Below are 16,539 nucleotides of genomic sequence, written 5' to 3' on the forward strand. Positions count from 1 at the left end.
GTGCACCAATCGACACTCTGTATCTAGCTGCTCTGGTGGGGCCTTGGAGAATCTGTATATCTAGCTCAGGAATTGTAAACACACCAATCGGCACTCTATATCTAGCTCAAGGTTTGTAAACACACCAATCAGCACCCTGTGTCTAGCTCAAGGTTTGTGAGTGCACCAATCGACACTCTGTATCTAGCTGCTCTGGTGGGGCAGTGGAGAACCTTTATGTCTAGCTCAGGGATTGTAAATACACCAATCGGCACTCTGTATCTAGCTCAAGGTTTGTAAACACACCAATCAGCACCCTGTGTCTAGCTCAAGGTTTGTGAGTGCACCAATCGACACTCTGTATCTAGCTGCTCTGGTGGGGCAGTGGAGAACCTTTATGTCTAGCTCAGGGATTGTAAACACACCAGTTGGCACTCTGTATCTAGCTCAAGGTTTGTAAACGCACCAATCGGCACTCTGTGTCTAGCTCAAGGTTTGTAAACACACCAATCAGCACCCTGTGTTTAGCTCAAGGTTTGTGAGTGCACCAATCGACACTCTGTATCTAGCTGCTCTGGTGGGGCCTTGGAGAATCTGTATATCTAGCTCAGGAATTGTAAACACACCAATCGGCACTCTATATCTAGCTCAAGGTTTGTAAACACACCAATCAGCACCCTGTGTCTAGCTCAAGGTTTGTGAGTGCACCAATCGACACTCTGTATCTAGCTGCTCTGGTGGGGCAGTGGAGAACCTTTATGTCTAGCTCAGGGATTGTAAATACACCAATCGGCACTCTGTATCTAGCTCAAGGTTTGTAAACACACCAATCAGTACCCTGTGTCTAGCTCAAGGTTTGTGAGTGCACCAATCGACACTCTGTATCTAGCTGCTGTGGTGGGGCAGTGGAGAACCTTTATGTCTAGCTCAGGGATTGTAAATACACCAATCGGCACTCTGTATCTAGCTCAAGGTTTGTAAACACACCAATCAGCACCCTGTGTCTAGCTCAAGGTTTGTGAGTGCACCAATCGACACTCTGTATCTAGCTGCTCTGGTGGGGCAGTGGAGAACCTTTATGTCTAGCTCAGGGATTGTAAACACACCAATTGGCACTCTGTATCTAGCTCAAGGTTTGTAAACGCACCAATCAGCACCCTGTGTTTAGCTCAAGGTTTGTGAGTGCACCAATCGACACTCTGTATCTAGCTGCTCTGGTGGGGCCTTGGAGAATCTGTATATCTAGCTCAGGAATTGTAAACACACCAATCGGCACTCTATATCTAGCTCAAGGTTTGTAAACACACCAATCAGCACCCTGTGTCTAGCTCAAGGTTTGTGAGTGCACCAATCGACACTCTGTATCTAGCTGCTCTGGTGGGGCAGTGGAGAACCTTTATGTCTAGCTCAGGGATTGTAAATACACCAATCGGCACTCTGTATCTAGCTCAAGGTTTGTAAACACACCAATCAGCACCCTGTGTCTAGCTCAAGGTTTGTGAGTGCACCAATCGACACTCTGTATCTAGCTGCTCTGGTGGGGCAGTGGAGAACCTTTATGTCTAGCTCAGGGATTGTAAACACACCAATTGGCACTCTGTATCTAGCTCAAGGTTTGTAAACGCACCAATCGGCACTCTGTATCTAGCTCAAGGTTTGTAAACACACCAATCAGCACCCTGTGTTTAGCTCAAGGTTTGTGAGTGCACCAATCGACACTCTGTATCTAGCTGCTCTGGTGGGGCCTTGGAGAATCTGTATATCTAGCTCAGGAATTGTAAACAAACCAATCGGCACTCTATATCTAGCTCAAGGTTTGTAAACACACCAATCAGCACCCTGTGTCTAGCTCAAGGTTTGTGAGTGCACCAATCGACACTCTGTATCTAGCTGCTCTGGTGGGGCAGTGGAGAACCTTTATGTCTAGCTCAGGGATTGTAAATACACCAATCGGCACTCTGTATCTAGCTCAAGGTTTGTAAACACACCAATCAGCACCCTGTGTCTAGCTCAAGGTTTGTGAGTGCACCAATCGACACTCTGTATCTAGCTGCTCTGGTGGGGCAGTGGAGAACCTTTATGTCTAGCTCAGGGATTGTAAACACACCAATTGGCACTCTGTATCTAGCTCAAGGTTTGTAAACGCACCAATCGGCACTCTGTATCTAGCTCAAGGTTTGTAAACACACCAATCAGCACCCTGTGTTTAGCTCAAGGTTTGCGAGTGCACCAATCGACACTCTGTATCTAGCTGCTCTGGTGGGGCCTTGGAGAATCTGTATATCTAGCTCGGGAATTGTAAACACACCAATCGGCACTCTATATCTAGCTCAAGGTTTGTAAACACACCAATCAGTACCCTGTGTCTAGCTCAAGGTTTGTGAGTGCACCAATCGACACTCTGTATCTAGCTGCTGTGGTGGGGCAGTGGAGAACCTTTATGTCTAGCTCAGGGATTGTAAATACACCAATCGGCACTCTGTATCTAGCTCAAGGTTTGTAAACACACCAATCAGCACCCTGTGTCTAGCTCAAGGTTTGTGAGTGCACCAATCGACACTCTGTATCTAGCTGCTCTGGTGGGGCAGTGGAGAACCTTTATGTCTAGCTCAGGGATTGTAAACACACCAATTGGCACTCTGTATCTAGCTCAAGGTTTGTAAACGCACCAATCAGCACCCTGTGTTTAGCTCAAGGTTTGTGAGTGCACCAATCGACACTCTGTATCTAGCTGCTCTGGTGGGGCCTTGGAGAATCTGTATATCTAGCTCAGGAATTGTAAACACACCAATCGGCACTCTATATCTAGCTCAAGGTTTGTAAACACACCAATCAGCACCCTGTGTCTAGCTCAAGGTTTGTGAGTGCACCAATCGACACTCTGTATCTAGCTGCTCTGGTGGGGCAGTGGAGAACCTTTATGTCTAGCTCAGGGATTGTAAATACACCAATCGGCACTCTGTATCTAGCTCAAGGTTTGTAAACACACCAATCAGCACCCTGTGTCTAGCTCAAGGTTTGTGAGTGCACCAATCGACACTCTGTATCTAGCTGCTCTGGTGGGGCAGTGGAGAACCTTTATGTCTAGCTCAGGGATTGTAAACACACCAATTGGCACTCTGTATCTAGCTCAAGGTTTGTAAACGCACCAATCGGCACTCTGTATCTAGCTCAAGGTTTGTAAACACACCAATCAGCACCCTGTGTTTAGCTCAAGGTTTGTGAGTGCACCAATCGACACTCTGTATCTAGCTGCTCTGGTGGGGCCTTGGAGAATCTGTATATCTAGCTCAGGAATTGTAAACACACCAATCGGCACTCTATATCTAGCTCAAGGTTTGTAAACACACCAATCAGCACCCTGTGTCTAGCTCAAGGTTTGTGAGTGCACCAATCGACACTCTGTATCTAGCTGCTCTGGTGGGGCAGTGGAGAACCTTTATGTCTAGCTCAGGGATTGTAAATACACCAATCGGCACTCTGTATCTAGCTCAAGGTTTGTAAACACACCAATCAGCACCCTGTGTCTAGCTCAAGGTTTGTGAGTGCACCAATCGACACTCTGTATCTAGCTGCTCTGGTGGGGCAGTGGAGAACCTTTATGTCTAGCTCAGGGATTGTAAACACACCAGTTGGCACTCTGTATCTAGCTCAAGGTTTGTAAACGCACCAATCGGCACTCTGTGTCTAGCTCAAGGTTTGTAAACACACCAATCAGCACCCTGTGTTTAGCTCAAGGTTTGTGAGTGCACCAATCGACACTCTGTATCTAGCTGCTCTGGTGGGGCCTTGGAGAATCTGTATATCTAGCTCAGGAATTGTAAACACACCAATCGGCACTCTATATCTAGCTCAAGGTTTGTAAACACACCAATCAGCACCCTGTGTCTAGCTCAAGGTTTGTGAGTGCACCAATCGACACTCTGTATCTAGCTGCTCTGGTGGGGCAGTGGAGAACCTTTATGTCTAGCTCAGGGATTGTAAATACACCAATCGGCACTCTGTATCTAGCTCAAGGTTTGTAAACACACCAATCAGCACCCTGTGTCTAGCTCAAGGTTTGTGAGTGCACCAATCGACACTCTGTATCTAGCTGCTCTGGTGGGGCAGTGGAGAACCTTTATGTCTAGCTCAGGGATTGTAAATACACCAATCGGCACTCTGTATCTAGCTCAAGGTTTTTAAACACACCAATCAGCACCCTGTGTCTAGCTCAAGGTTTGTGAGTGCACCAATCGACACTCTGTATCTAGCTGCTCTGGTGGGGCAGTGGAGAACCTTTATGTCTAGCTCAGGGATTGTAAACACACCAATTGGCACTCTGTATCTAGCTCAAGGTTTGTAAACGCACCAATCGGCACTCTGTATCTAGCTCAAGGTTTGTAAACACACCAATCAGCACCCTGTGTTTAGCTCAAGGTTTGTGAGTGCACCAATCGACACTCTGTATCTAGCTGCTCTGGTGGGGCCTTGGAGAATCTGTATATCTAGCTCGGGAATTGTAAACACACCAATCGGCACTCTATATCTAGCTCAAGGTTTGTAAACACACCAATCAGTACCCTGTGTCTAGCTCAAGGTTTGTGAGTGCACCAATCGACACTCTGTATCTAGCTGCTGTGGTGGGGCAGTGGAGAACCTTTATGTCTAGCTCAGGGATTGTAAATACACCAATCGGCACTCTGTATCTAGCTCAAGGTTTGTAAACACACCAATCAGCACCCTGTGTCTAGCTCAAGGTTTGTGAGTGCACCAATCGACACTCTGTATCTAGCTGCTCTGGTGGGGCAGTGGAGAACCTTTATGTCTAGCTCAGGGATTGTAAACACACCAATTGGCACTCTGTATCTAGCTCAAGGTTTGTAAACGCACCAATCAGCACCCTGTGTTTAGCTCAAGGTTTGTGAGTGCACCAATCGACACTCTGTATCTAGCTGCTCTGGTGGGGCCTTGGAGAATCTGTATATCTAGCTCAGGAATTGTAAACACACCAATCGGCACTCTATATCTAGCTCAAGGTTTGTAAACACACCAATCAGCACCCTGTGTCTAGCTCAAGGTTTGTGAGTGCACCAATCGACACTCTGTATCTAGCTGCTCTGGTGGGGCAGTGGAGAACCTTTATGTCTAGCTCAGGGATTGTAAATACACCAATCGGCACTCTGTATCTAGCTCAAGGTTTGTAAACACACCAATCAGCACCCTGTGTCTAGCTCAAGGTTTGTGAGTGCACCAATCGACACTCTGTATCTAGCTGCTCTGGTGGGGCAGTGGAGAACCTTTATGTCTAGCTCAGGGATTGTAAACACACCAATTGGCACTCTGTATCTAGCTCAAGGTTTGTAAACGCACCAATCGGCACTCTGTATCTAGCTCAAGGTTTGTAAACACACCAATCAGCACCCTGTGTTTAGCTCAAGGTTTGTGAGTGCACCAATCGACACTCTGTATCTAGCTGCTCTGGTGGGGCCTTGGAGAATCTGTATATCTAGCTCAGGAATTGTAAACACACCAATCGGCACTCTATATCTAGCTCAAGGTTTGTAAACACACCAATCAGCACCCTGTGTCTAGCTCAAGGTTTGTGAGTGCACCAATCGACACTCTGTATCTAGCTGCTCTGGTGGGGCAGTGGAGAACCTTTATGTCTAGCTCAGGGATTGTAAATACACCAATCGGCACTCTGTATCTAGCTCAAGGTTTGTAAACACACCAATCAGCACCCTGTGTCTAGCTCAAGGTTTGTGAGTGCACCAATCGACACTCTGTATCTAGCTGCTCTGGTGGGGCAGTGGAGAACCTTTATGTCTAGCTCAGGGATTGTAAATACACCAATCGGCACTCTGTATCTAGCTCAAGGTTTGTAAACACACCAATCAGCACCCTGTGTCTAGCTCAAGGTTTGTGAGTGCACCAATCGACACTCTGTATCTAGCTGCTGTGGTGGGGCCTTGGAGAACCTGTGTGTGGAAACTCTATCTAACTAATCTGATGGGGACATGGAGAACCTTTTGTATCTAGCTCAGGGATTCTAAACGCACCAATCAGCGCCCTGTCAAAACAGGCCACTGGGCTCGACAAATCAGCAGGATGTGGGTGGGGCCAGATAAGACAATAAAAGCAGGCTGCCTGAGCCAGCAGTGGCAACCCGCTTGGGTCCGCTTCCACACTGTGGAAGCTTTGTTCTTTCGCTCTTCGCAATGAATCTTGCTACTGCTCACTCTTTGGGTCCACGCTGCTTTTATGAGCTGTAACACTCACCGGGAAGACGTGCAGCTTCACTCCTGAAGCCAGTGAGCCCACGAGCCCACCGAGAGGGACGAACAACTCCAGACGCGCTGCCTTAAGAGCTGTAACACTCACTGCGAAGGTCTGCAGGTTCACTCCTGAGCCAGCGAGACTACAAACCCACCAGAAGGAAAACTCCGAACACATCCGAACATCAGAAGGAACAAACTGCAGACGCGCCACCTTAATAGCTGTAACCCTCACCTCGAAGGTCTGCAGCTTCATGCTTGAAGGTTCTCACAAACATGAAGCCGCGGACCCTCGCGGTGAGGGTTACAGCTATTAGGGTGGCGCGTCTGCAGTTTGTTCCTTCTGATGTTCGGATGTGTTCGGAGTTTTCCTTCTGGTGGGTTTGTAGTCTCGCTGGCTCAGGAGTGAACCTGCTGACCTTCGCGGTGAGTGTTACAGCTCTTAAGGCAGCGCGTCTGGAGTTGTTCGTCCCTCTCGGTGGGCTCGTGGGCTCACTGGCTTCAGGAGTGAAGCTGCACGTCTTCCCGGTGAGTGTTACAGCTCATAAAAGCAGCGTGGACCCAAAGAGTGAGCAGTAGCAAGATTCATTGCGAAGAGCGAAAGAACAAAGCTTCCACAGTGTGGAAGCGGACCCAAGCGGGTTGCCACTGCTGGCTCAGGCAGCCTGCTTTTATTGTCTTATCTGGCCCCACCCACATCCTGCTGATTTGTCGAGCCCAGTGGCCTGTTTTGACAGGGCGCTGATTGGTGCGTTTAGAATCCCTGAGCTAGATACAAAAGGTTCTCCATGTCCCCATCAGATTAGTTAGATAGAGTTTCCACACACAGGTTCTCCAAGGCCCCACCACAGCAGCTAGATACAGAGTGTCGATTGGTGCACTCACAAACCTTGAGCTAGACACAGGGTGCTGATTGGTGTGTTTACAAACCTTGAGCTAGATACAGAGTGCCGATTGGTGTGTTTACAATCCCTGAGCTAGACATAAAGGTTCTCCAAGGCCCCACCACAGCAGCTAGATACAGAGTATCGATTGGTGCACTCACAAACCTTGAGCTAAATACAGAGTGCCGATTGGTGTGCTTACAATCCCTGGGCTAGATATAAAGACTCTCCACATCCTCACCAGACTCAGGAGCCCAGCTGGCTTCACCTAGTGGATCCCGCACCGGGGCTGCAGGTGGAGCTGCCTGCCAGTCCCGCGCCGTGCGCTCGCACTCCTCAGCCCTTGGGTGGTTGATGGGACTGGGCGCCGTGGAGCAGGGGGCGGCGCTCATCGGGGAGGCTCGGGCTGCACAGGAACCCATGGAGGTGGGGGAAGGCTCAGGCATGGCGGGCTGCAGTCCCAAGGCCTGCCCCGCGGGAAGGCAGCTAAGGCCCGGCGAGAAATCGAGCACAGCGCTGGTGGGCTGGCACTGCTGGGGGACCCAGTACACCCTCCGTAGCCGCTGACCCGGGTGCTAAGTCCCTCATTGCCCAGGGCTGGCAGGGCCCGCCGGCTGCTCTGAGTGCGGGGCTGGCCAAGCTCACGCCCACCCGGAACTCCAGCTGGCCCGCAAGCACCGCACGCAACCCCGGTTCCCGCTCGCGCCTCTCCCTCCACACCTCCCTGCAAGCTGAGGGAGTGGGCTCCGGCCTTGGCCAGCCCAGAAAGGGGCTCCCACAGTGCAGTGGTGGGCTGAAATGTTCTCAAATGCCGTCAAAATGGTAGCCCAGGCAGTGGAGGCGCCGAGAGCGAGCGAGAGCTGTGAGGACTGCCAGCACGCTGTCACCTCTCACTTACACAGGTTGAGGATATGTGCCTATGTGCAGTATAGCATTGGCCTAAATCTGTAGGTAACTAATTTTGTTTCAACTAGGTCAGAGGCAAAAAAATGCTTGCTAAGTCCAAGTATGCTGTGAGGGGCCCAGTGACTTCAAGGCATGTCTGTTGTGGTACCGGAGTGATTATTTCTATCTTACCTCCTTTATAACTTGGCCCGGAGAGCTGCCTTCGACTCTCCAATAAATCTGTTTGAACAGCTGCCTCTGTTACCTTGACTCGTCTCAGATTTCATCGACCCTAGACAGATCCTGGCACTAGAAATGTAAGGTTGTCTGCATTATTTTGACTTGCTCCAGGTTACGGACAAGCTTATGCAAGGCTCCTACTGACCATATGTTTCACTTCTAGCTTTGATGTCTGGACGCTGGTTTCCCTAGATTTAACTATTTGCTCAATGTTAAGGCAGCTCTGTGGAAATTTATATAACCGAAGTGTTATGCAGGCCTGTGTGTGATTGTCAGGGAGAATTGGCCTGCCACAATAGCACTATGTATCAATAATATTACCTCATTGTTATTTTAAAATAAATGAAAGAATTAAAAACAAGTCTTTACTGACTTCCTGGTGTCGTATATTCATTCTGGTTATTTCTCTTTATTTAACTGATTACCTATGTAACACTAGATACCTGCACTACTCACTCATTATTCCACTATAGTAAGAAATTAGCTTTGACAAAAATGTGTTTTTTCAATTTTGGGCTACTATGTACTTCTCTGTTTAACTGTACTTACGTCTAGGTACTCCCAGATATCTGTAGTATTAACTCCTTATTCCAACAAGAAATTAGAAAGTAGACTTGAGAAAATGTTTCTCATCTTCCTGCATTCAAATAATTATTCCACTTTTCACAAGCTATCAGTTTGCTTTTTCCCTAGTTACCATGACTTATATGTAGTATTAACACATTATGCCAACAAGAAACGTGATGTCAGACTTGGGAAGAATGCTTTTTAGCTTCCTGGCTTATACTAGTCATTCTAGTTACCTCCAGTTATCCCTAGATGCCTAGTTTTCTAGGTATCACTACTTTTCTATAATTCTAAAGAAACAGTCCACCAAAGAATAAGGATCTAGTATATAAGACTGTGCGTTTCAGGCAAACAAAAATACACAAATGGGACTTCATTAAACTAAAAAGCTTCTGCACAGCAAAAGAAATAATCAACAGACTGAAGAGACAACCTGTTGAATGAGAGAAAATATGTGCAAACTGTTCATCTGACAGGGGACTAATATGCAGAATATACAGGGAACTCAAACAACTCAACTGGAAAAACCCACAAATAATCCCATTTAAAGGTGGGCAAAAAACATGAATAGACATTTCTCAAAAGAAGACATACAAAAGGTATACGAAAAACTGCTCGAATTCGTAAATCATCAGAGAAATGCAAATGAAAACCACAATGAGATATTATCTTACGCCAGTCAGAATAGCTATTATTAAAATGACAATAAATAACAGATGTTACTGAGTATGCAGAAAAAAGGTAAGTCTTATACACTGTTGGTGGGCATGTAAACTAGTATAGCCACTATTAATGACAGTGTAGTGATTTCTCAAAAAGCTAAAAATAGAATTACCATTTGATCCAGCAATCCCACCACTGGGTCTACCCAAAGGGAAAGAAATCAATATATCAAAGGGATACCTTCATTCGCATGTTTATTGCAGCACTATTCACAATAGCAAAGATACGGAAGCAACTTGTGTTCATCAACAGCTGAATGGATAAAGAAAATGTGGTACATATATTCCACAGTGGAATAGTATTCAGCCACAAAAAAGAATGAAATCATGTCATTTGCAGCAACATGGATGGAACTGCAGGTCATTACCTTAAGGGAAATAAACCAGGCACAAAAACACAAGTATCACATCATCTCACTTATATGTGGGAGCTAAAAAATGTGGACACATGGAGGTAGAGAGTGGAAAAATAGATAACATAGAATGGAAAGAGTGGAGGGAGGGGGGATGATGAAGAGAAGTCGGTGGAAGGGTGCAAACATACGGTAAGATACAAGGAATAAATTCAATGTCTGGTAGCAGAGTAGGGCGAATATACTTAACAAAAATATACTTGGGTGAGGGATACCCTAATACGCTGACTTGACACTAAGTATTAAATACATGCAACCAAATTTATTCTGTATCCCCTAAAGTGGTACAAGTACACATGTCTCACACCTGTAATCCAAGGTACTCAGGAGGCTGAGGCAGGAGGATTGGTTGGGTCCAGGAGTTCAAGACCAACTTGGGCAACACTGTCTCTAGAAAAGAAAAAAAAAAAACTGTGCATTTCAATTTCGACCACAAACGCATGTTCCAACTATCTTTAGTTACCTCTAGTAACCTCGTTGAATTGGTATCACCAGCTATCCATAGTATTAGCTGATTATTATTACAAGAAACCAGAGGTTAGAGTGGTAAATCATGATTTTTCAGACTCGTGCCTTCAAATATTTTTTCTTTTTTCTTTTTTTTTTTTTTTTTTTTTTGAGATGGAGTCTCGCTCTGTGGCCCAGGCTGGAGTGAAGTGGCACGATCTGGGCTCACTGCAAGCTCCGCCTCCCGGGTTCACGCCATTCTCCTGCCTCAGCCTACCGAGTAGCTGGGACTACAGGTGCCCGCCACCACGCCCGGCTAATTTTTTGTATTTTTTTTTTAGTAGAGACGGGGTTTCACCGTGTTAGCCAGGATGGTCTCGATCTCCTGACCTCATGATCCGCCCACCTCGGCCTCCCAAAGTGCTGCGATTACAGGCGTGAGCCACTGCACCCGGCTGCCTTCAAATATTTTTTCTAATTACTTCTACTTAATTCAAATTTACTAGCGACCTACATACCACCAGATATCTGTAGTACAAACTCATTTTATCAAGGAAAGATAAGAATTTCATCTTGTTGAGGATTGCTTTCCAGGTTCCAGGCTTCTCTGAGGTTTTCTAGTTATTTCTAGTTATCTCCAGTTCAGTAGTTACCATGTAGTCCTGCTTATATAGAACTAACTCATTATGCTAACAAGAAATAAGAAGTTGGTTATAGGAAGACGTTGTTCTCCACTCTCTGGCTTTATCTGTTATTGACATTTTACAGGTGTGACATTATTGAGTCACAGAGACGTTAAGTAACCCGGTCAAAGTCACCCACTTGGGAAATGTCCAGTGCTGGGATTTGAACCTATCTTGAGTACTATCCGTGATACAGAGGATGTTTGTTATCATGCTATATGCTATAATTTTCTTTTGTAATTAGTCGCTGTAATTATTGCTATTTAACTAGTTTCCTGTGTTCAAGCAGTTATCTCTAGGACTAACTGATTCCAACAACAGACAAAAATGTAGTGTTGAGGAGAATGGTTAACTTCCTGAATTCAGCCACTTTTCTTCAGCATCCTGGTTTAAACTTCTTATTCTAGATAATCTCATTTATCCCTTGGTTACTAATGAGGGAGGTACCACTAGATATCTATGGCACTAATTCGATATTCAAACAAGTGAAGGAAATTTTGAGATGAATGATACTTTATTTCTGTTTATCTCTAGTTAACTAATTACAAAAGAATAATAATTAGAGCATAATAGCAAACGTTATTGAGCACATCTCTGTGTCAGGGATGGTACTGAGGATGGGTTCAAATCTCAGCTTTGGACATTTTCCAAGTGAGTGACTTTGAGCAGGGTACTTAATATCCGGGTGACTCAATAACACTACCTATAAAATGACAATAATAGCACATCAATATGTACCGGTTTGTTAAGAGGATTACATGTGTTAATATAAACAAATCACTTAGATCATTGCCTAGAACACAGTAAGAACCAGGTAAGTGTGAGCTACCATTAGTATCATCTCAATTAATCTCCACAACAGCTCCATGAGGTAGGTATTATTATAACAGGTTTTACAGATGAGAAAAATGAAGCACAGGGAGAAAAAACCACTCCCCAGGTTAGCTAGCTAGCAAATGTCAAGCAAAGCCATGATGCAGATGCCAGCAGTCTGACTCCAGGGTCCCTGCCCTCATAAATCTAGGACATCAAACTCATCATTTGGGCCTATTTTTGCTTGGATGATGCTCAATTATGTACAAAACATTTGCAAGAAGTGAATCAATTTAACTAAAAATTTTAAGTGAATACTAATTGATTGGTGCCCTGGTAGGTAACACTCACCGAAGGGGCACAGAAATGACTACTGAAGCTTAGAAAGCACTGAAACAAATCATGGAAATCTCTCAGACACCACACAACTCCAATTCTGACAGATGTCCTAGCTGGGCTAAGGCACACCATGATTAAAATCATTGTAGGTCTCTCACATAGTAACTGATCCCAGGTCAAAATTCATCTCAGAGTGTCTGGCCGCGAGAAGGGTGAGGTCTACAGAACCCTGCAAGAGGCAGCCTGAGGAGGGGACGTCTTGGTTAATGTCAGGGAGAGTCTGTGGGGGTGAAATTCCTTCACAGCATTTTCAGAGTGAATTGGTCAACCAACCATCTTGTAGCTGGTTTCCTATCTATCCTCCTGGAACAGGAGAAAGGAGAGACTTACCTGTCTAGCACAGTGGGCGAAGTGAGTGGGTGTACCTTTATGGGCCTATGAAAATGGTTTATTTTATTAAATAAGTCTGATGGCAATGGTGTTTATCATGGTAAAAAAAAAAAAAGGATAAATAATCCCAATATTCAGGAAACCAACGCATTCCAAGGAACAATTATTATTTTTTATTTTTATTTATTTATTTATTTATTTTTATTTTTATGTTTTTTAGAGCCAGGGTTTCATTGAGTCGCCCACGCTGGAGTGCGGTGGTGTGATCATAGCTCACTGCAGCCTCCAATGCCTGGGGTTAAGCGATCCCCCCACCTCAGCCTCCTGACTAGCTTGGACGACAGCGCATGACACCATGCCCAACTATTTTGTTTTTTATTTTTGTAGAGATGAGTTTTTTTCTATTTTGCTCAGGTTGGTCTCAAACTCCTGGTCTCAAGCGATTCTCCCGCCGAAGCCACAGGAGTAGCTAGTATTTACAGGCGCGCACAGCCGGGCCTGGAATCGTCCGGGGGCACGATTTTTAAATTTTTTTATTTTGAAATACAGGGTCTCGCTCTGTCGCCCAGGCTGGAGTGCAGTGGCGTTATCATAGTTCACTATAACCCACACCCTGCATCGTCCTGAGGCATACTTCTTAAGGGAAAAACATAGAGGTCCCAATCGGCCCTGGCTCTTTTTTATTCGACATTTATCAGTAGGGAGCAAAAGGTCAGAATGATAGTTCTAGACAAAGAGTAGGAAAGGAGAAGCAGGAGGAGGAGGGTGGGTAACAGAAGGGGGTGAGGATGGAGGGAAGACGGGAGCTAACCCAAGTCCCCAGCGCCTGCCCAGCACAGTGAACACTGGTACTTCTGCAGAGGGCTTGCAACCTAAGGCGCCAGAGCCCAGCATAGCTTAGCAGACATTGCTTGCTCCACAGTCGCGTCTAGCGCCAAAGGAAGGGGCACTTGCAGTGTAAGCCTTCTGGGATGCACTAAACACCAGGCAGGGTTCTGTGTGTACTCTGACGTGGAGTACCTGGAGCTTTTGCAAGGGGCGTGTTAGGTTTCTTGCGGCTTGCACCTGAGCATCCAGAGTGCTCTCCAAATCCCAGCCCCAAACTTCCGCTTCCACAGATCTCCTGGAGAGCGTGGCGCACTCAACTTTCTAGACATTGCTGCAAAAACCTAGCATGCAGCCTCTGACTTCATCATTTCATCTTAATTACGGTCCGATTCGCGGACTTTGGGTGGGAACACACCAGAACTAGAGAGACTCATCCATTAGTTACTAACTACCCAGAGGGGAGAGCGGTGCTGGCAGTCCAAATTGCAAGGTGCGCTGCCTTTAGCGTGCGGCGTCTTCGCCCTGGAGAAGCATTACGCCGGCCCGCCTGCCTCCAGGGCCACATGGAAACGTGTTCTGCAAACTTTCTCCAAGGGCTCGGGGGCTAGATTGGGTCTCGCTCCGCTGCCTCTCCCCTTGCCTCAATTTCGACTCGCGCCAGACAGCTCAGCCCCTCCCTCTGGCAGTCACCCCGCCCGGATTGGGAGTGGTCAACGAAGCTGCAAAATGGATCGCAGGTCCCCACCACGCCCGACACCTCCTCGCGCCCTGACCATGAACGCGTCCCTGACTTAACCGCCACACTCGGGCCGTGAGCGCCTGCCAGCAGGGCCTTCCGCCACACACACACAGACACCGCAAGCAGCGGCGACCAGGGCAGGAGCCCACTCCCCGCCACCCGCAGGCGTCGGACCCGAAGTCCACGCGCCGGAACTCAGAGCAGGAGCGGAAGGACCCCAGCGCAGAATCCGTGGAGGCGCACGGCTTCAGCCACCGCACTCCCAGATGGGGTCCCAGCCAAGATCCGGCCACGAAGACACAGGCGACCCCGGCCTGGGTTTCCTGTTCCATGAGCTCCAGGAAGGCGACAGTCAGTGCTTGTCTGGGGACCCGGACCGGTGCTTTGGGGAACTCTCCCGGAGGGAGAGAGTTTGGGGAACTCTCCCAGGAAGGGAACTTTCCCGGAGAGGGGAGCGTGGACCGGACGCTGCTGCGCCTCCTCTCTCAGGGCGCGGTTCTATGCTGCCCTGTGCCCGCGCCAAACGCCCTGATCTCTCTCTGTCTCTCTCCTCTCTCAATCTCTCTTTGCCTTTCCTCCTTTCCAGATGCGAAGGCTGTAGGGACTTTGGTGATTGAAGCTGGAGGAGACGATGAGAAGAAAATACGGTCCAAACCCGAGCAGGGAGCTGAAGCAGAAGAAGAAAGTCACTTCTGTGCGGGAGCTGCCGATCCTACGATCAAGGAGAACCAGAAGCGCGGCCGTGGCGACCAGGAGCCCTCGCAGCAGCAGCCTGACGCTTCCAGCCCAGGACTCCTCCGCGGAGAAGCCACAACCCCAATATTAGCGGCGTCTCTCCAGCCCCAGTGCGTTCAGCAGGTTGCACCTGAAGGAGCTAGACAGCATTTTCCCACGCTCTGAATATCCCGACGTGTTCGCTCGGTAAGCGGCTTGCTCTGGAGCTTCCCAGTTTCCAGGACTCTGGGGCTCTTCCCTGGACGCCTTTGGCTCTACCCATATCTCTTTACCACCCTCCAGTGCCAAGAGCTATTTAGGGGGCTCAAGGCCACTGGCTCAGGGCCGCTCTTGAGCTGTGGGATGCGGGCGATAGCAACTGGGCATCAAGGTATTTTTCACGCAGTATAGATACGAATCAAGTTAAATATTTGCATTAAAATTATTAATCTTCGGGCTGGTGCTGTGGCTCATGCCTGTAATCCCAGCGCTCTGGGAGGGCAAGTCAGGAGGATCACTTGAGTCCAGGCGTTCAGGGCCAGGCTGACCAATATATTGAGACTGCATCTCTACAAAAAATTTTGTAAAATTAGCTGGACATATTAGCAGCACGCACCCGTAATCCAAGGTACTCTGGAGGATCGCTTGAGCCCTGAGTTCAAGGCTTCAGTGAACTGTGATCGGCCACTGCCCTCCAGCCTGTGCTACAGAGCTAGATCCTGTCTCTAAAATTAGATACATGGATAAATTACATGAATAGATGACAGATAGATATAGAAAAATCTTGAATCCTGAGTGTTTTAACCCTCTCTGAAGTTCTGCACACAAAGGAAAACCATCCTCTACCTAATGCAAGCCTGGGGCTATTTTTAGGTATCACAGAAAAATGTGCAGGAGCAGTTGGGAGGATAGACATTTTCAAACTGGTATGAAATGTTCATAGGTGTATTTCATTTCATCCACAATTCCAAATACTGAATTTTTGTAGTTTTCTTTCCCAGAAAGCAGCTTGCAATCTGCATGGATGTGAGTGAAGCCGAAGTGGAAGCCAGTAAGCCTGATGAAAGCAATTGGTCAGAGTAGCCACTCTCTGAAACCTGCCTCAGTCCTTGAATACCTTTGTCCTACACATTCTCCAATTGGCCTGTTTTTGTTGCCTTTTCTATGTTTGCCAAGTGAGTTTTGAACTTTAGCGGGGGAATAATGGGATACATAAACCTTAGCCTATGGAAATTTCCCATTACCAGAGGGAATATGCTTTCTAATGCGAAACAGAACTAAACTGTTACTTCTATTTCCTGTACAAGGTTAAGTGTAAATAAAGTTCCATTCCTTCTAACAATGGTATCCTTTAGAGAACACTTCTGTGTGGAGTTATGTTGGGGCTGAGTCTGACTTGAGGAGTTTGCAAATTAATGCACCAAGGAGACATATTGTGAGAAGGTTCAACTGTATTTAAAATATTTAAACCAGGCTATGTTCTTAGCTAAATGACCAAATTTATAAATATTCAGGCATTGGGGTAAGGGAATAAGTTACATACAGAAAGAACACATTATATGAGTAATTTATGTATGTTTAGTTTCACTGAGACTGATGGGGAGGACATAGCTTAAAAGTCCAAGTGCCTGGTAGTCCT

At 46.9% G+C, this 16,539-nt stretch overlaps 1 protein-coding gene across 1 annotated transcript; it reads left to right on the forward strand.

Annotated features, from left to right (window-relative positions):
- Nucleotides 1-13,512: 13,512 nt before the first annotated feature.
- LOC134739000 (homeobox protein ESX1-like) lies at nt 13,513-16,077 on the forward strand. Its single transcript, XM_063660133.1, has 2 exons — nt 13,513-15,107; nt 15,902-16,077. Exon 1 carries the CDS (start codon nt 14,517-14,519, stop codon nt 15,084-15,086), a length of 570 nt encoding a protein of 189 aa, XP_063516203.1. The 5' UTR covers nt 13,513-14,516; the 3' UTR covers nt 15,087-15,107; nt 15,902-16,077.
- The last annotated feature ends 462 nt before the right edge of the window (nt 16,078-16,539 follow it).

This window comes from Pongo pygmaeus, chromosome X, assembly GCF_028885625.2.
Source record: "Pongo pygmaeus isolate AG05252 chromosome X, NHGRI_mPonPyg2-v2.0_pri, whole genome shotgun sequence".
NCBI lineage: Eukaryota > Metazoa > Chordata > Mammalia > Primates > Hominidae > Pongo > Pongo pygmaeus.

Excerpts from the sequence above, each read along its gene's own strand:
- LOC134739000 (XM_063660133.1), top strand. The coding sequence starts at position 14,517 with ATGAGCTCCAGGAAGGCGACAGTCAGTGCTTGTCTGGGGACCCGGACC.